The sequence below is a fragment of the Catharus ustulatus genome, chromosome 7, assembly GCF_009819885.2.
Source record: "Catharus ustulatus isolate bCatUst1 chromosome 7, bCatUst1.pri.v2, whole genome shotgun sequence".
Classification (NCBI taxonomy): domain Eukaryota; kingdom Metazoa; phylum Chordata; class Aves; order Passeriformes; family Turdidae; genus Catharus; species Catharus ustulatus.
This window is the reverse complement of record NC_046227.1, coordinates 34,922,431-34,943,090: the sequence shown is the minus strand read 5'-3', so window position 1 is coordinate 34,943,090 and position 20,660 is coordinate 34,922,431. Positions and strand designations below refer to the sequence as shown.

Genomic DNA, 20,660 nt, shown 5'->3' with positions numbered 1-20,660 from the left:
TTTAAACATAGACAGGAATAGCTCCTCAATCCTTTCACAAATGAATATGAATAAACACTGGTGATTCCAGGAAAAGAGTCATGTTAGGAGTGCACAAATCCTGTATCCCAGTGGAGATAGAACTGCACAGCTGTGTGTAAAATAAGTATCTGTAGATGAACACATCCCTGGTCCAGTTTGAAACAGAAACTCAGTGCTGAGACAACAAACAGCACTCATCCTGTGAGCCTCCCTGCCTGCTGAGGTTGAAGGTCTTTTAGGGGAAATAAAAACTCTTGTCAGAAGTTTTGCTGTAGTCTGGCTCTTTGCAATTAACTCTTTACAACTAACCATAAGTTTTCCTATCAAAAGTATAATTTCCCTTTAACAAGTCTGTGTGTTGTTGAAAATTCAGTAATCTAACAGCAGTTAGATTTATTTCTGTCTTCTTGATGATGCTGCTTCTGTTATTTAACAAGACACTTCTTTGGTTATAACAATGAAAGTTCTTATTAGAAAAACACTGGAGATGGTACAAAACTGAGAGAGATGACAATAAAACCTGCCTTTGAAGTTTTCTTAGCAAGTATAATCTGTATAAAATTCATTAGTGACATGCCAAAGTCCAGGGCTCTTCATTAGAACACTCTTAAGAGTAGCTGAAAATCTCTTGTTTAGCCTGTTCCTTGATCCCTGCTACCTCAAATCACCTTTCTTTCCATTCTTCCCTCCCCATCCTTCTTATCCATGGATTGCTTTCAAAGGCTCTCATTATAATTTCTTTTAATGAGCTGGGTTTCTAATTATAGAGGGAAGACAAGGCAAGCTGCTACTGTGTAAATGGACATGGAAAAGGGAATGCTATTAAACCCCTGGGTTTTTTTAGAAAAATATCTTTATTTTCATGGTGACTCTAACACTAAAAATGAAATATTAACTCCATGTTACCCTAAGGAATTTATGTAAGGACCCAAATCGATTTATGTTTAATCCTTTAATTTAAAGTATGTAAATGGTTGAACCTTTTTCCGAGTGTTGTTGCATAAACCATTTCAGATTTTTCTTCACACTTTAATATTTTGTTCTATCCCCCTTTCTTTTCCTTTTCCTCTCACCAGAATTCTGTTTTGGACAGACTGGGATGCAAATTTCCCTCGCATTGAATCCGCTTCCATGAGTGGGGCAGAGAGGAAGATCATCTACAAGGACATGGACACTGGAGCCTGGCCCAACGGCCTCACTGTGGATCACTTTGAAAAAAGAATTGTGTGGACAGATGCCAGGTAAAGTGGCCACAGCATCCTTACAGGCACTGGGAAATCCTCATTCCTCCATGCAGAAATGGGAACTGCAGTGTGAGTGGAATGTAGTCATGGACACAAAGAGCCCTGGGCAGGCACATGTACAATATCAACATTTATTTAATTGCCCTGCCAGCTGTGGGATCAGTCTTGGCTCCTTGTGCCTTTCCTTGGGTCCTCCCTGACACTCATCCATGCAAGGCCCAAGTTAGTTCAGTATTTTTTTAAGTTCACCTAAAAGAAAACTAAATTTTCCACTATATTTCTCACAGTATAAAGCATTATACAAACAAGTATTTCACATGTCTAGTTAATAATATGGTCTTAATCATCTATAAAGTTAATGATTGCACTGCAGAAATTGTTTGCTCTTACCACTCTTACAGAGTAAGTTTTTAACATGTTTTGCCCAATGTCATAATGGTTGTGTGATTTTTTATTTTCTTTTTACATAATCTTGAATTTGGGGTTGTCTTGTAGATCGGATGCCATTTATTCTGCATTGTATGATGGAACCAGCATGATAGAGATTATACGGGGTCACGAATATCTTTCTCACCCTTTTGCTGTTTCTTTGTATGGGAGTGAAGTTTATTGGACAGATTGGAGGACCAATACCCTCGCCAAAGCCAATAAATGGACTGGCCAAAATGTCAGTGTAATACAAAAAACAAGTGCTCAGCCCTTTGATCTCCAGATTTATCATCCAAGTCGTCAACCACAAGGTGAATATTTATAGAATAATTTATTATTGAGGGGAAAAATAATTTATTACTGAGGGGGGAAATATTATTTTTGTATAAAAAATACCTGGATTATTTACAGAATTATTAAATTTCCTCCTCTAAGGAGGGAAATCCATATTCTTTTAATATATAAATATATGTCCATGAATTTGCCTTGAGTCTTTGTATTCAGCACTAGATGAAGTCAGGTGCACACAACCCATGTGGAAGAAGCTTTTATGGGAGTGCACATATATATATATACACACATATATATGTATATATACATAGATATATACATATATGGATACATGGGTATATAGATATATAGCTATAGCTTAGGATGTACCATGCAAAACAGCAATGCTAAAAAATAATCAATATGACTTTTTATTGTGAGATATAATAAAAGACAGCGATTATTTTGTACATAAATATTGGAAAGTAAAAAAATGCCATTGGAGAATGACCACCAATTAGTTACAGAGTTCTCCATTGGCTCTGGATAAATTTCAACTTTCCTGGCAAGAAGTTGACGTTAATAGAATACTATTTTAGAATTTATCTCATTGATACTTGTTGTTGTTCCTTTTTTTTTTTAAATAGTGGGGAATGTTATATTGTTTTTCTTCTCATCCATTTTTTTTAGTGCTCAGTAAAGCACTTAGGCTTTCATGCTAGTAGGTTGTGAGCAATCTTGATTTGAAAACTTCAAATCCTGACAGTTTTGGATGGCTCTGTGGATGTATTGGAACCCAGTTCTGCATGAGTTATAGATAGAAAACTATGGCTAAAGCTCTAATGCAGATAAATTCAAGCAAGCAGAATTCTCCTTGCACACGGGTAGTCAGAAGATCTGAGGAATGTTCTCTACTAGCACATGGAATAAAGGAAAAGCAATGAACAGCACTCATTGGTGTGTCCAACTGTGGTGACAACTGTGACCTCTCAACATGTGACAAAATGTGTCAACATGCATTTTTCTGATGTTTTTATTTTAAAATAATAATGAATATACATTGAAGATGAATGCTGCTGGTTTTCAGTGGAAGTCAAGTCTCTTGGACTTCATCACTTTCTGAAATAAACCACTTATTTCCCTTCTTCAGAATTTACTTTTTGGGGCAGGGTACCATTCTTAAAAGCTTTCTGACTTCTGCTTAAGATAATATATGTGCTCTGGCAGTTAAAATAAGGGTGGAGTAAACACATATATCTGCACACACCTTTCAAATAAGTTTTTTTCTTGGTTCTGTTTGTTTGTTTTGTTTCATTTTTTAAAAAATTACTTCTGGTGTTTTGTTGGGTTTTTTTGGTTTTTGTTTTTGGGGTTGATTTTGTTTTTGTTTTTGTTTTTTTCGGGGTGGAGGGGCTGGCAATTTTCTTTTAATTGGTCCCCTCCTGAGCTTTGGGATTTGTGTTCCACATTTGATGTTTCTAGAGTAGCAGTAGTGTTGGTGTTTGCCTTTTCTTGCTGTCAGAAAAAGAACAACTCCTTTCTGTTTGGACTGGGGCCAGACAGCATCTTCAGAGGGATTGTGTAGCCTAGGGAGACATCAGGCAGCATTCCACAGTCACAGATATCTCGGCCTCCAGGCAAGGAAAAGCTGCAGAAAAGTCTTCAGCTGTTTTTTGCCAAAATCAAGAAGTTCAAGGATCAAGTTGAGTAATTGCAGCTTTTATTTTATGATGTAGAAAGCGCCAGATTTTGATTTATGATTGGCCTTCTGGGTTTGCTCTAAATTATTGTATTCCAGCAGAAGCAATTTCTTTCTACAAATCTGCAGCACCTTTTTGTTTTAGCTAAAGAAATGATGATACTGCCTGATTACTTGTTATTTTTTTTTTCCTTGGAATTTGTAGCTATTTGGCAATAAATGAACAAGACAGTGTGCAGGTTAAAATTCTAAAATAAAATTGAGAGTAGATTTACACTGCAAACTGTCAGTATGACTGGAGCACTGCAGGATGAACATTTTGTATTTTCATATCCATCTGGGCCACCTATGTTGGTGGAAGTTTATTAGCTTTTAATATTTATCAAGGAAGTTATTTTGATCAAAATGAAGTAGAACAGAGCTAAATAAACTTTCATAGCCTAAAGCCACATTATTTGAGTCAATCTAGGACAGATGCTAATTTAAGGTAACGAAGTTAGAGTGAGATATTTGTATGGATGAGGAGTTCACTGTCAGAAAACCACAGGGGATTGTGGAAGGTTTCTTCCCTAATGCAGAATATTCTCAGGAATGTGAGCTTGAGGCTCACTCATCTTCCCAGAATCAAAGCTGTGTGTCAGGAGTGCTGTTAAGGTGGCAAACATGGGGTTTCTGGGAAGATTTTAATTTTTTTTCAACTACCATTGTAATTTAAAGTCCCACTCAATGTGAAGAACAACATTTATTTTAGCCACAAGAAGTTGTGGCAGGGCACTACTGAGGGTGGTGATAAGAGGGGTAAATACAGAGCATTGGAAGGATCACAGCTTGAAAACCCAAAGCTATGAATTGCTCACACTTCCCCCTTTTTAAAAAATGTTTTTATTATTATTAATTTTTTTGCATTTCTCCAGGGTATTAATTTGAATTAAAATTAACAAGCAAATATGGCTATGTCATAACTTGTCTTTCTGCAGATTAAATTTTTATTTAGAAATCAGGACAAACAGTTCAATAATAAATATAGTATATTGGTACCACTGGGCTCTTTTGTAATTAAAAAATGAAGAACATTTAGCTTCATAGCACTGTTTTGTTACAATATTCTATTGAGGCCCAGATTGCCAGCTGTTTAAAATAATAAACTCTTACAGAAATGTAGCTTAAGATGGGGAGAACTATAAAAATGTATTACTTTGAGATCTCATCTCAATCTGGTATATGTTCTTTTTACTTCAAAACTAGCAGAAAGTTTGTTATTTGTATTATAAATAATACAAGATATATGTACCAAAATATATATTATTATTTTACTTATATTTATATGTTTATTCATTTATTTATTTACATGTTTTTCTGAAGACCTGGGCTTTGTTCTAAGAGTATTCCTGTTTATTGATATCATGGTGAATATGTAAATTTTTAGACTGACTAATTTTTTAAACGAATGGTTAAAAACTGAAAGAATGATTAGAGGAAATAAATATTTACTTTAGAACTTACACATCTGATGAGTCTTAACTTGAACATTTGAAAGATCAGTGCTGAAATAATCAGATATAATCAGGAAATATAAAGGTTTAACTTGGCTGAGTACTTTGGCCTTAGGAAAAGCAATTCTATTGGAAATATTGACAGTGAGCAGAGTATTAGATCTGTAACTGGTTTTAAATATGAGTGGGAATCGATTGTCAGCAATTTGAAAGCACCTTTTGATGTGACTTTAGTGTGGATATTTGAAAGTTTAGGCAGAATTGAAACATTTTGTGCACCATTAGTACAAGATCAAAACTTTGTCTCTTGCCACGAAGGGACAAGCTCAAGATGAAGTTAATGCAGGGGATAAGTTTGCCATAGGAAATGCATATTGAGAGGTTGTCAGAGTAAGTGTTCATTTGTCAACTGGTGATGGAATGTCTGGGGAGGGTTGCTTTTAAGGGTTATTGGTCAAGAGAAATAACATTTTGTTTAAATGAAGTTGTAGAGAGCAGTCAAGTGCAATGTGACAACAGTGACGTGTGTATATCTGTGACCAGCACTGAGAGGAGCAGATTGACAAGCAATCAGCACTGTAAATCAATCAAATAATGAGAAGGGCTGTCCAGCCAGGGAAACTGCCAGCTCTGTGGCTTGCTGTGATCAGAAGGAAAATAGATTGGTGGAAATGATTAGGAAAGGAATAAAGCAGCACAGGTAGTGAACTGTGATGCTGTATAAATCCCTATCACTCCCACAGCTGGATTGCTGTATACAGATCATATACAGCACATCAAGAAAGCCTGACAGCCTGATCAAGAGTGTGGGAGAGCTTTTGGTCTGGGGACAGGTTGGGTGATGCTGCTGGAAATACCATTTATAGACAGGCTTCTGTATGCAGGCAGTCTGTGAAATCATAAATGGCACAGAAAAAGTGAGTAACAAGTGCTTATGAGGTTATTCACAAAAGAAATAGAAGTGTTAAAATGAGCACAAGAAAATAAAACATAAAGCCAAATTTTTGAGAGCCAGAGCAATAACAATATGCCCTCAGGAGAATTAGTTTTTATTAGGAAATAAAGAGCAGGCTTAGATGTTATTCAGTACAAGAAGTATGAATATGAAAGGAATATATAAATATGTGCTGCTAGAAGTAATGTTTAGATCGTGGTACTTTGCTCCCAGAGTTGTGCATTCATGTGGAAACAAACACATCTGCTTTATAACACTTGTTTTTCCACCAATTTTGTGTTCTGTGCAATAGAGAGAAAGTTGGGATGTAAACATACACAGATTGCACTGACTCCTCTTGGTGGATGCTTGGAGCACACCTGAACCACAACATATTCTTTAAAATTATCATTAACCAGCATGCCTTTTATTTTTTCCTTCTGACTGTTCTTTTAAAGTTCCATATATTCCATTTCCAAAAGCTCCACTTGGATGGAAAGACAGTACAGGGATTAATTATTCTTAGGCCCAAAGTAAATCCTTGTCACAGACAGTTGTATGCATACAGAGAGGTTGAAATTTCACAGAAATTACTGTTCCATTGGCAAATAAATGTAAGGAAATGCTTCTCTGCAAAACACAGGACCAAATTTTTAGTCTCAGCACCTGTGGAAAAAATGCCAAAATTTACAGAAGACTGAATCTGTAGCTGGTCTCCTGATATCCCTTACAACATAAGTGATTCTGTGATCTCCTTCACAATACTTTCAGAACTCTAAATTGTGTTTTGTTTCTGATGTATGATTCATAGGGATAGATAATTTCTATTTAATAATAGTGTATTAATAATTGGAATGGCTTCCTGAGCCTTGTTAACTTCAGTGTCTTTCTTCAACTTCACGTGTTTTTCCTTCCAGATGAAGTTTTAAACTTATTACAAGATATTCTCAGTGTTCCTGTTGGTACAAGAAAAGTGATGTTTAATAAGCATTCATCTCTTTTAGATTCTGGGAGAGGCTGAATGGCCTCCAGTGCTACCAGTGATTAAAGGGAGCAAATGGAATGACTGTTTTCTAGAAAAATCGTAAAACCTGTGGGTTTTTTCTTTTTTTTTCTTTTTTTTTTCTTTCTTTAATAAAAGGATGACTAAAATCATAATTAACCTGTTTTTCCAAGGTTTTAAAAGCTCATTTTTCCACAGTACAGGTTACACAAGTAAGTAGTTAAAGGATTCAGGAACTGCTGGATAAATTTAAGGAAGCATTCACTGGTGGAAAAAAGGAATGGTTCAATGAAGCATTGAAATTTTAGTAGTTGAGTTGGAGCTAAATTTATTTTTTAAGGAAATTCAGTCATTAGATTTCTGTGGTTATCTAATTACTTATTCTGCAGCCTAGCACGATGTTAGAGGAATTTATTCTACACTAATTGGTTTTGTCAATTATAAGTTTGTCTTTGAGTTAGTCAATCCCACTTCCCTTTTTGTCAATGTTAATTTTCAAAGTTATTTTTTTACAAAAGGAAGAGTCAACCTTACTTTCTGTTTTTTGCTTGAAATGTCTTTTCAGCAGTGCTCTGGAGCTGTGGGGTTTAAAACAAGGAATGAACATGATAAGAATGATTTCCAGGTTTTGTAAGACTAAGGGGTCTTCTCTGGTCATCTTTCTTCCTGTTCTTTAAAGCAATTTTAGCACATCTTATTCAATCAGGAAGTGACTTGTGAAGACCTACATTAGGAGAGGTTTTCTTTGAGAAAAGTTGAAATATTTTACTGTGGTTTTGTTTGGCACTTTTTCTCCTTTCAAATTATCTTTAGGTGCTGGATTTCCAACCAATATTCCAACAAGGAAATCAAATTGAAAGAGAATATTGAATTTACCATAGTTCATCTCATAATCTGAACTTTGACTATTGCTTTGATTCAATTAAATCTGTTTTTCTGGTCCTCATCGTATTGACATCATTTTTATCCCATATGTCTTGATTAGGAGAATAATGAAAAGGCTGCAAAATTAATATCTCCCTGGGAAAATGATATCTAGTTGCTTCCTAAAGTTACAATTATTAACGATGGCTGTATTAATAAAACAAAACAAAACAAAAGTTTAAATATATATGTGTATGTATATATTCTTGGACTAGAGTTGAATATCAGCCTATTAAAATTATGAGAGCAAAAACTCAGTTAATCATTTAGATTGGGTTTGTCTTCAGACAGAATTTTTACCTTCTCCCAACTGTTTGACAAACCATAATTTTAACAAGTATTTTTATATTTTGTGCGTCTCAATGATTCTGTTTTAGCTCCCAACCCTTGTGCTGCTAACGAGGGCAAGGGTCCCTGCTCCCACATGTGCCTGATCAATCACAACAGAAGTGCTGCCTGTGCCTGTCCACACCTGATGAAACTGGCTCCAGACAAAAAAACATGTTATGGTAAGTTTTCCTCCCACAGCCTGGCAATTGCATCGATTTTAGAATCAATGGACAAATTAATGTTAAAAATAAAACCTCTACAGTGCTTTTTAATGGTGTATTTTAAAGGAGAATCTGCTTTTTGAGAATCAATGACTTATTCTAATAGTTGAGGTCCGTGGTGCTTTGATATTTGCTGCCACAGCTGTTTCTTTGTGCTGCTGCTGTGTGTGATGCGTTCATAAAATTTATCTCTGCACAACAGAAAGCTTTATACTGAAATGTGCATCACCCCAGAATTCTGAGTCAGGTAAGCTGAATAACAAAAAGATACTTAATAGCTTAAATCTCTACCTGCTCTAGAATTGTCTTAGTTTCATTTTCAAGGATTAAAAAACAAAGAGTAAATACTAAAAGTGCATCCGTGCAGGGGAATTTTAGAAAAAAACCTGCAGTACACACACTTTTAAGCTCTAAAAGTCCTTAAAATGTCAAATAATTGTGTGTATTGTCTATAAAACCTTTTTGTAAATTACCCTTTTTATTGTTGATTAATAACATTCAAGAATAGAAAATAAAATAGTATTTTGGCATGTCAAGGACATTGCAGGGAAAAAAGTTCCTTTTGCTGTTCATTTGCAGGGATTTGCTCCAATCATTCAGAGTTTTGAGATTAAAAAGTGATCTCTGCTTTGACTTTAATTTATCATCCTTTTTCACTAGTGAAGGTGTGAATTAGAGCAACAAATTTTCCCTTTTTTATCCAGCTGTTTGCTCTTCCATGCTCACACACACACGTTTGCTGTTTGCAAAACTTCCCTTTTACAATGAATCTGATATCATGAGATACCAGATGTTAATATCAGTTATGTTGTTCAGGTGAAATGGGATTTGTTTGAGTGGACTAAAGAGGGTAAAAGTTTAAAATAACATTTTCAACATTTTTTTTTCCTTCACACCCATAAGGCCATATTGATTTAGAGGTGTGGTAACAATGTCCAATATACAGAATTCTATTTTTTTTTTCTGTCATTTTCATGCTGTGATTTTTATTGTAACATTGTTTCTCAAGTGTCACTAGGCTGCAGGTTTTCTGGCAATGTTTAATCACTCTTATAAACATCATTTACACATTTGTAAAGTGATCTCAAGTGGATAATTTTGCTTTCTGTTAGAGATGTTGTGAAGAGGATGAGGAATGATGTTTTCCCTTTTTCTAACAGAAAGAAAGAAGTTTCTTCTTTATGCAAGGCGTTCAGAAATCAGAGGGGTGGACATAGAGAATCCCTATTTCAACTTCATCACAGCCTTCACTGTTCCTGACATTGATGATGTGACAGTCATAGATTTTGATGCTGTTGAGGAACGTCTGTACTGGACTGATGTGAAAACCCAGACCATCAAACGTGCCTTCATCAATGGGACTGGCTTGGAAACCATTATTTCAAGAGGTAAACAGCATAACATTGAAGTAAAAATAATTCCTTCTAGGTAAATATGTGCTATGATCATGCTAAAATAGGAACATGCAAGTTCTTGATATGTGCACCTTGCTCTGCTATTGGATAATTGATCTAAACAATAAGCAAGCAGAATTCTCTTTAGTATTCTAGTTCACTTTATTGATTCATAATTCAATTTTATGTAAACAAATTGGGATGTAATTTTGTATTGATTTTGTATTAAGATTGAAATGTGTAGTAAAAGAAGGAAACTAATATCTTAAAGGTGGAAAGAATAGAGATAAAGAAGCAGGAGAAGCACAGTGTCCTGCCATAGCTTTGCATTGAAGAGTTTCCTATGTCCCTTGGCCACCTGTGTTGACCTAGCAATGAAATTGGCTCTGTCAGGATTATTTTCTCTTTCTAGTCCATGTAGATCTCTCAGCTGTGGCACCATTGGTGAAACCACAACATGGCAGCCTGGTCATTTTGGTGATTCTGGTGTAATGCATTTTTTTTCTGTACAGAATATATGCATTAGTACAGAAAATCAGTGAATATTAAGTCTATTTGTGATTGCTTCCACTCTATTTTGGTTGTCCATGATAACATTTGGTTTTTGTTCCCAACCACTGTCAGTTCCTCTCCAGGCAGCACTTGTTGTTGTGCTTTGTAATGTACCTACCTGCTTGAAAATAGGAAAAACTGACTATGTGAAAGCAAATTTTGCTAACTCTAGTTCCCCAACAGATAAATGAATGGTGGGGAAGAAGAGAAAAGAAATAACTCAGTTGTGTAAGATCAGACTTTTCTGGCTTGGAGAACAAATAAACCATATAGTTCATTATCTGGGGACCTTAGAAAATAATTCAAACTCTGCCTCTTGTGTCACTTTAGAAGAAATTACTTCTGTGTTAGCACATTTTGGGAAATGTCTGGACAAATATGGCAATTTCCCATTTTTTAGACTATGAGTCCATTTATTTTGTGTGGCTACTTTTTCTTTCCCCCTGCTATCTCAGAGACAACTTTATTAACAATCAGATATGTTTTTCAGTCCCAATAATGAGAACAATGCTTAGAATGCCTCCTAGAGATCTTTATATCAGGTATTCAGATGCCCAACAGAGGGACTGTTGCTTGCTTTTGTTCAGAAAGTGGTAGAATAAAAATGTTGTTTATTATAGAAAAATCACTGAACTTGTCAAGGAACTTAATGAAACCAAAAGAAATATACTATTCTTTCATATTCCTTTCATTATGGTAGCTTCATGGGTGTTTTTTTTTTTTTTGGTTTTTGTTGCTTTTTTGTTTCAGAGATAACTTTTATAAGTTGGAGAAAATTACAAAGTTCTAGCACATCAAAACACTGTAAAAACTATTTATTATGTGTAAACGATCTCATTTGCTTACAGTTATATTTTTATATTTCTTATATGAGCATAAGAAGCTTTATAAGCACGCCCTGGTAGGATTCGCGTTGGGTGAAGTCTTATGCCAGTGTCACAAAGATGCCAAGTCATACTTTTATCTTCTTAAGAGTATGAAATGCTTATTTTCTAGTACCTCTAAGGAAAAAACAAAAATAAAAACAAAAAAAAACCAAACAGGGGAGCAATTTAAAATGGGTCAAGGACTGTGTGTTTTGTGTCCTTCATTGCATTCTCTGAGGTTGGCAAACATCCTCATGCCCCATCACTGCTCAGCCTTGTGGACGTGCAAACCCGTCCTCAGCCACATCCGTGTCACTTTGTCAAGGGCAATAATCCTGTCAGTGGAAATTACCATGTCAAGCTGACAGCAGATGTGTATAAACTATGAACTGTAATGAATCATCAAATCACCCTTGGCCTGTTTTCTTCTGCACAAAGTTGCCAGCCAGTATTAACTCGGGGCAGAGGGGCGTGTTGGCGCCTAGAGATGGAGCAGTGACTTTACACCCGGTATTTCAGGCAGATTTTAACACAGATTGACATTTCTTTAAATCCCTTGCTAAGGAAGACCATCAAGTTATCAAATCAGTCATATCACATTGCTTTTTTGCTGCCTCAGGTAATAATGGTTCTGTAGGTTAATCCTCAGCACCCCACAACTGTTCATTCATTCCCTACAGTGGGATGGGGAGGAGAACCAGAAGGGTAAAAGAGATAAAAGTTGTGGGTTTTTATAAAAACAACTTAGTAGGAAAAGTAAAAGTTATGAACACCAGGAAAGCAAAATAAAAAGTTCATTCAGTTTCCCATTGGCTGACAGGTGTTTTGTCATATCCAAGAAGGCAGAGGAGTAACTTGGAGCCTTCAAAGCCTTCAAAAATAAAACCAGTGAACTTCTCCAGTGACACAAGTACTTATGAGCTACAGAACTATGCTATAGACCAGTGGATTTAATTCAGATCCTCTGTACTGAGCCTTCATGGAGCTGAAGAAGGAAGGAGGCTTTTAAATTTCAGCATGGCATTGTTTTGGAAAGCAATAAATGCTTTCTGAAGCTGAAAAATACAATACAAAAATTCAGCATCTCTGATTAATTTTTGGGACAATAGGTTTCATACTGTGACTATTCAGTGTGATTTTCATGTTTCTTATTGTTACTGTATCAGACCCAGGAAGAAAAATAAATCTTATTAATTCTTGGCAACTAGTTAATAAATCTGAATAGAATGTTGTACAGTACTGTTAACAAACTGTTGATTTTTTTTTTTTCCCTAGCACAAACAATAATTCCAAAAGAAAATCAAACTAACTGCTTTCCCTTTTTGCAGATATTCAGAGTATCAGAGGTCTTGCAGTGGACTGGATATCACGTAATTTATATTGGATTAGCTCAGAATTTGATGAAACACAAATAAATGTGGCACATTTAGATGGTTCCTTGAAAACCTCAATCATCCATGGGATCGATAAACCCCAGTGTCTTGCAGTTCACCCAGTAAAAGGGTAAGGTATCCATGGCTGTGATAGATAAACTGCAGTAAAGCTCATCACAAGGTGGATCTTCATTTATATTTTTAGTTTGGCCATTCTGTTTTCTTTCAAACTTAAAAGCATGAATTTTAATGATTTTACTGAAAATAACTGAATACTCTTCCCTTAGAAAGCTTCTGATTAAATTATGTAACTATTAGCTGTGCATTTTGTCTCCTAAATTAATGAATGTTTTCACTACTGACTCATTAAAACCACAGTGTACACAGAGCAATATTGTAAATATGTTAATTCTCTCCTTCAGTAAGCTGTACTGGACGGATGGTAACACAATCAACATGGCAAACATGGATGGCAGCAACAGCAAAATACTCTTTCAGAATCAAAAAGATCCTGTTGGTAAATACCTGCTTTTCCTGTTGCTTTTTAGCTGACAGTGATTTATTATGGACATTGCCTTGAACTGATATTGAAACGTACGATGATGTTTTTCATATGCAGTCATACAGGCATGAATAATACCATGTTACTGTTGTGTTTCATAATTTAAGATATTTTTGGCCCATTCTAACTGAAATCTACTATAGATTTAGTGGAGTTTTATTCTAGGTTTACAGTAGACAGAAAGAGAACTCATCTGTGTTTCTCAATCTTTGCATCAAGGTCAGAAAAATGTGGAGGTCAGGGTTTTAGAAAGTCATGGATATATGTGAGAGGATGCTTTGACTGCAAATGTGGATCCTTCCTCACCAGAATCTCAGCTGCATAATCAAATGTTCAATTGGCCCTTAACTTTCCACACAGAACAAAAAGCAGCAGTTGAGGCATACATTTCATATCATGACTTAGCCTCAGTTTTACTATTTGGGGATTCATATAGTTGATTATAAATTATGGCACTTTAAAACAAAAAACAAAAGCCCCTTCTATGTGTATCTTTTGGTTTTGCTCAAGTCTTTTTTGGTAGATAATTTCATTTTTTAGAGAGTTAAAGTGGTTATGTCAATCGTTGCTGCTTTATTAATTGCCCATCAATAAAGTGATTATATTTTAAAGAATTTTTTAAAATAATTCAATGCATTAAGCAAGCAGAAGTGAAAGTGATTTAAAGAATTCAATAAATTTGACATAAGAGCAACATGACATGCATTTTACACCCTAAAGCCAGTGCATTTTATATAAATTACTTGATAACTGTTTTATTGTTGATATGATTATCTGTCTATCCACTTGAAGAGACAATTACCTTTTTATCTGGAGAGAAAAGAGTGGCAAACTCATTAATTTCAAGGTGAAGAACAAGCACTTTTAATAATGTTAGAACAACATTAAGGACAGTTGTGTGCAACACTTTGCACTGAATATTTTGTGATCAGAGATCAAAAGGTCCTAAATTGCAATGCTTAGGGTTTCTAGTAACAAACTCTGAATTAAAATATATGAAAAATCTCAGTTTCAAAGGTTTAAAAGAATTTTTACTATAAGAGGATCCCATGCTAAGAACAATGAAAATCTTCTAAAGATTTAGAAAGTAGCAGTCTTAAAACCTTAATTTAATATTTCATTTGTGCACTGAGAAAACTGTCTTTGTTCATAAATGAAGCTCTGGTTCATGCAGTGCTAATTTTGAGTTTTTGGGGAGTTTTCAGGTAGGTTGCTCAAAAAGACGAATGTCTGGTTAGTTAGAGTTGGATATCCTGGTAATTGATGGGATGTCCAGCTTTCTTGATGCAAAATTTCAGAATTTTAAAAATGAGGAAGTTTTCCAATCTGTGACCTCAATTAAGCTGATGGATTAATTTGTCATATTTGAGTTCCAATAAAACAAGGGGACAATTTTTCAATTACAGAATTTTCTATTATTACCAAGAATATTTAATTTGGAAATTTTGGGAGCTGATACTCTTAGGATGACAGATGGTGTCATTTATTTTTACCTTAGCTAGTACATACTGGTTATGATCCACTCTGCAACTCTAAGTCTCCAGTGTTAACACATATATTTGTTGATAAAAGGCTGCTCATTTGAGTGCCATTAAATAATTCTCAGGAATTCAGAATTCATGGCTAATTTTATACTTTTTTGGGCAAATTTGAATTCCCTGAGACCAATATTGTACAATCCTCATGTTCAGATTGACTTTAGCAGGTTATAAGGTTTAAGCCAGTCACCTACACTTGAATGAATCATGAATATCTGTGATGCTTATGGCTAATAAACCACTTGTTTTCATTAGTAAAGCAGGGCAATTCCTGAAAAAAAAATCTAATTAAACATGCTCTGCCTACATTAGAAATAATGTGTTTTTGCAAAGGTTGGTAATAGGTGGAAAGTGTTTGGGGGAGAATAATGTGCTATACTTGTGTAAATGGAGATAGGAATGTTTTCCATGTCATTTGCTGCTGTGTAATTGGAATGTGCATAGAAACACCAGTTGAATATCTGAAGTATAAAATCAGGCAGGACAGGGCTGTAATTGCTGCATAGCTGGTGTTGGCAGTAGCCTCACTAACAGAACCCTTCAAGGTTCAATCTGTGGGCAGCTGGTCGTGGGTGGAATGTGGCAAATACCAAGTGCTGCCCATCTCGGAGCAGGGAAAGCTTCCTGTGATTTATTCCCTTTTTATGCACACTGACATTCCCAGGGATGCTCCCTGGGCTGGGCTGAGCACTGCACATTCTGAGGGTCCCCAGGAGCCCTGGGGCTCTGTGCTGGGAGGGAAGCTGGTTGTACAGACACAGGGATGGGTGCGCAGAGATGCTGCAGGACCAGTCCCTCCTGGAGGCACTGCTCCAGGTCCTCTCTCCAGCGTGTGATGGATCCTCCTGCGTGAAACACTTGCAGAGAGGTGGAAGGAAATATCAGCTCCTGCAAAGGGACTGGGGAGGTGTTTTTAGGAGCTCAGAAAGCAGCACCTTTTGACCTGCTGTGTCAAATGTGCCTGACAGTAGTGACACAATGGCAGCTGTAAGGGCTGCAGCTCATGACGCTGCTTTCTCCTGTTGGGATTTCCAAAACAGCTTTCCACAGGATGGAAAAGATTACAGTTCAATATTTAGAGCTTGACCCATGCAGTGAAATACAGTATTTTTTGGCAACTTGCTACTGGATACTTAACATGGGTTCTGGGAAAGCTGGAGCACCAAAGCAAATTTTTATGGCAGGTATTGTTACCATGCCAAGAATATTTCACTGTGGAAAATCTCCTGCTACCACTTCTTGAACATTTTAAAGGATTACAGAAGTCTGAAATACATTATCTCCTAGTTCTTTTCTCTTACTTTCAGAAAACTCTATACTTTATTCATTTAGTAGCTTATTTTGCAAGTATCTTTATTTTGGCAGTTCTCTTGCTTCAAACTCCAAAGAACTGATTATGAGGTCAGTTCACTATGAATCAAAATGAAAAGTAATACTATAAATTTATTAGGAGTTTGGATTAGATTTTGGTATTTCATCATCCTAAGCAGGGAGAGAACAGGCTTTTTATAGTTCTGAATCATAAAAAGTACCTTGTTTACCAAGTCTCTGTGTATTCATAATTTTAGAATATAAATAATGGCTTCTGGTTTGCATTTACAAGTAGTTAATGACCTTGCTTAGGGCCTCAGCTTATTCAAGTAATTCTTCATTGCCAGATAATGTTCTTTCATCAGTCAGTCACTGATTTTGGTAGCTGCTGAAAGAAATAAAAGGCACAAATCTTTCTAAAAGCCTATTTTTTTTTTTTAAACTGTAAATGTCCAAGTTTGGTTTTCTCAATTTTTTTTTTCAAAGTGTAAGTAGATGAGTGACTAACATAATTGTGTGTGTGTGTGTGTATATTTCTTAAATGCACTTTCATAATGAAAACAGCTTAACAATAAATGTGTATCATTCATTAAAGCCAAGTTAAATTTGTATGCATTAATTACAGGTTTATCAATAGATTATGGGGAGAACAAGCTTTACTGGATCAGTTCAGGAAATGGAACCATAAGCAGATGCAATTTGGATGGTGGTAATCTTGAAATAATAGAATCAATGAAAGAAGATTTAACAAAAGCCACAGCTTTAACCATTATGGGTAAGTCCTGTGACAACACATTTTTTTAAATTATTCAAAGTTAGTTAATAATGAAACATAAAAAGCTTAGGGAAGTTAATGTTACTTTTATGTAAATAATACATGCAGTTCATTCATAAGTGAGACTGTGTTGACCATGAAAAGTTATTTATGTTTAATTGAGCAGTTTGCAATCTCTATTACAAGGATATTTGTAAATATTGACTTGCATATACATATATATATGGAATGAAGGTAGCAAACTGATGGCTTATACTTACCACAGTCACATGTAAAGAATTTTGAAAGGGGAAGGAGCTGTTATGCTGTTTATTACACAGAATTACCCATTACTTGTTTCCCTGCTCAATTCTTCCTACTTAGTTCAGAATATTCCTGGTTTGTTGGATTGCCTGGCACTTTGGGAACACTTCTTTGGGTAATGAATTGATGATTGAGGATTTGGATTTTCAGATGTCTGCTCATATTCCATGTTTTAATTGATTGAAAGAAAAATATTCTATTTGTTACAGATTGTAAATAAGAAATATTTAGAATATTCAAAATGTCTGTCAGAAAAATAAAAGTAACAGTAGCATAAGGAAAAATTCCTAAAAAAAATTTAAAAATCAGTGAATTGCTGATCACTAAATATTATAAAAGTATTGCTTCAAATTGACTTTTTCTCATATGCACCTGCAGCTCTTGGTCCTTATTGTAGCTGGGACACAGTGTAGCAATAAATTCCAGTTTCACTCAGAATTTATGTTTATGCTTCTGCTTCTTTAGAGATGACTTCAGAGCTTATATTTATCTTAGCTATTCAAAAAAAAAAAAAAAAGAAAGAAAGCAAAAAAACCCAAAACTTCAATTGATAAATAGACTTTTGTTGGGATGAGTGAGTTATCAACTCCCAGACTTTTTAATGAAATATTTTATTTGATTGATTAATTAAATAATAATTATGTACATATAGATGGTGTGCTAGTGAAAATTAAATAAAATTTAATAATTTTTATGCACATGGTGTAAATTATGTCATATTTAAAGTGGTAATTACTAAATTACATTTATTATACACCCATTTGGCCAGTCCTTAACTCTAAATGCTGTCAAGTATCTGTTGGAGATGTTCTGCTTTTATATGTGCATCCATCAACACGAGCAGGTTTGCTGTCAGAAGGTATCATGAATGTTAATTTGGACAAATTGTTTTCCATTGATTGGATTGTGACTAGAAATAGACTGAATAAATGACCTTTACTCAGGGGAGCTGTTGGGAGTCTTTAACAGGAGGTGTAAAGTGTTTGTTCAGACCATCACTGAGCTGCTGGTGTCAGGTCTTCACTGTGATTCACAGGAGCTACAGCAGTGATGATCCCTCTGGGACAGGGAATAAAGAGTTTATAGCCACCATGGAAAGAAGAGTGCATGAAAGTTGTTGATTTTTTTGCACATCTGAAGATGGAAGAATATCTGCTGTGTAGGTTTTATCATGTGTACCTCTAATATTCACAGTTTGAGATGCTTTGTTCTTACGGATGATGACAATTCTTCCTACTCAGAAATGGTGAACAAAACTTACAAAGAGTTTGGGGCTTTCTGTTTGTTTTGCTTTGGGGTTTTGGAGTCACAGTTGTGCTAAAGTGCACCTTGATACTGCAGTGAGATTCCCCAAATAAATCTGCTGGAGAAAAGTACAAGCACACACAGTTTTATCAGCAGTATTGTATGTGCTGATTGAGAAACATGGAAAGTTTCTGCATTAATTTCTCCTGCAAGTTTCCATACCATGGTCATACAAATGTCATTTGTTTCCCTAAAGAGCAAGAGGCTGTGCATCAGCTTCTTAAAAGCAGGCATTTGTGCATGTAAGGGGGGTCAGAACAGAAAATCCAATGCAATCCAACTCTAATTGATAAATGGTCATAATTAATAATATATAAGTAAAGAAGAATGACTGGTTTGTTCTAAAGTAAGATTTAACATGACAGTATGTGAAAATTTCCTACCCCTGCTGATGTGTTTGCCTGCAAGTTTGATCAGAGCTTTTAGCAGGTGAAGCACAGTAATTGCAATGTTCATTGCATCATTTTTGCTCCTATTCCTAAGTTTTCTTGTCTGCCTGTATCTAAAAACACAGTAAACATCACAAAGCAGCATGAATAAAATGTTCCTCTGTGAATATATTGAGCTTTTCTGTGCATTTTGAATTCACCTGTGACTGAAGAGAGAGATGATACCCGTGCCCAAACCTTTAACTCTTTCCTGGGATTTAAGTTCCACTCAGTGCTGAACCCTGTAATCTTCAGCTTTCTTTTGCATTATTCTGCCTTTTGCATTGAGTATCTCCCCAGCTAAAAGCAGTGTTCTGGACAGCTAACTTTCTTTGTTGGCATATTTTAGTATTTGATCTTGTCATATTGTTGGGTGATTTTTCCACTGAGGCAGAAAGAGGAGGTGGAGTTTGATATTTTGGAACTCCCTTTGTACAGTTGTTATCACCAGGTCACTTGTTGAAATTTCTGTTTCAGATGTTTGCTGTTGTTCAGTCCTTTCAAGGCTCTGTTTAACATTTTCCTACTATTGCATCCTTTAGTGGAAGCTTATAGAAGGTGATGATAAGACATAAAAATAATGTTAGCAACAAGTTGGTGCCAAGGTAACTGTCAGATTTATCCTCGAGGGAAGTGGGAGCAATATATAATTCACATCTTTCTGTATTTTGGGTCTTTCATTTATTGGTTTTCTACTCAGCTGTGTCAGTCATCTTTCTTTTCCAATATGCTGAGCAATATTCCTAGTCTTTTGGTGCCTGCTTTTGCTAAATCTTTTTGAGCATGATATAGATAGGATGAAAATTATATTCCATTTGAAAGTAAAGTATTTGAATATGTACTTTTTTTTTAATTTTTTCCATGCCTTTAGGCATACCAAAAAACATTTGGTGTTGTCATTCTGTATTACAATGAAGTTGCTGTAAATCTGTGAAATCATATGTGCTTTTCTACTCTTACCACTTTTTCTTCAAATCCATATTCGCTTTGTGAGATGTCAGTGTATGGAACATCAGGCATTTTAAATTAATCTATCATTCAAAACCACATGAATGCTTTTGTCTAGTACCTCCCACTGGTTGTTGTCTTGCATTTGGTCATAGTAATTTTCTTCTGTTACTATGTAAACTTTAAATTTTATTTTCTTCAAAGACCTCTGCTGGTTTTTTTAGTCGTTTAGAAGTTTATCTGATTGACAGCTTCTTATGCTCTACTTAATTTTTAACACCTGCACCTTGCACCATTTGCAAATTTATATCAAATATATGCTCTGTTCTCAGATTCAGGATGTTCTGTGTGAGAGAATCTCTAAATTTCTTCTATGGTACAGCAAAACTGTTTAATAATGAGAAAATACTTCCTATACTTGTTTTAAGGTTTAATAGATCATTCAATATCTGATTTTAGCTGCTTTTCTGGTAGCCAGTGTTTTGAGTGGGATCAATTGATAAAGATGTGTTTGGAATTCTGCATAAAATCTCATTTCCTGCCTTCCTGGTTACTTAGTGAAAATGGTTCCTAGACTGTTACTGAAACTGGTTAGAAATTTACCTTTGTGGTGAGATCTGTATTTCTGGGTTGCTGAGCAGGGTCATTATTTCACATGATCTGAGTTGCAGAGGAGCTCACAGCCATATCTGACTGTGTCCAAACTGCTGGGTTGTTTCTTGAATGACAAATGGCTC

The 20,660-nt window shown here is 35.4% G+C and overlaps 1 protein-coding gene across 1 annotated transcript in view; it reads left to right on the top strand.

Moving 5' to 3' along the window:
- The window catches only part of LOC116998804 (low-density lipoprotein receptor-related protein 1B-like), a 535,307-nt gene that overhangs the window by 455,885 nt on the left and 58,762 nt on the right, over positions 1 to 20,660 (top strand). The window contains exons 26-32 of the mRNA XM_033064919.2: positions 1,098 to 1,262; positions 1,761 to 2,005; positions 8,395 to 8,526; positions 9,729 to 9,956; positions 12,709 to 12,883; positions 13,176 to 13,270; positions 16,790 to 16,939. Of these exons, the coding sequence (XP_032920810.1) occupies positions 1,098 to 1,262; positions 1,761 to 2,005; positions 8,395 to 8,526; positions 9,729 to 9,956; positions 12,709 to 12,883; positions 13,176 to 13,270; positions 16,790 to 16,939 (1,190 nt within the window). The remainder of the gene's footprint in view (positions 1 to 1,097; positions 1,263 to 1,760; positions 2,006 to 8,394; positions 8,527 to 9,728; positions 9,957 to 12,708; positions 12,884 to 13,175; positions 13,271 to 16,789; positions 16,940 to 20,660) is intronic.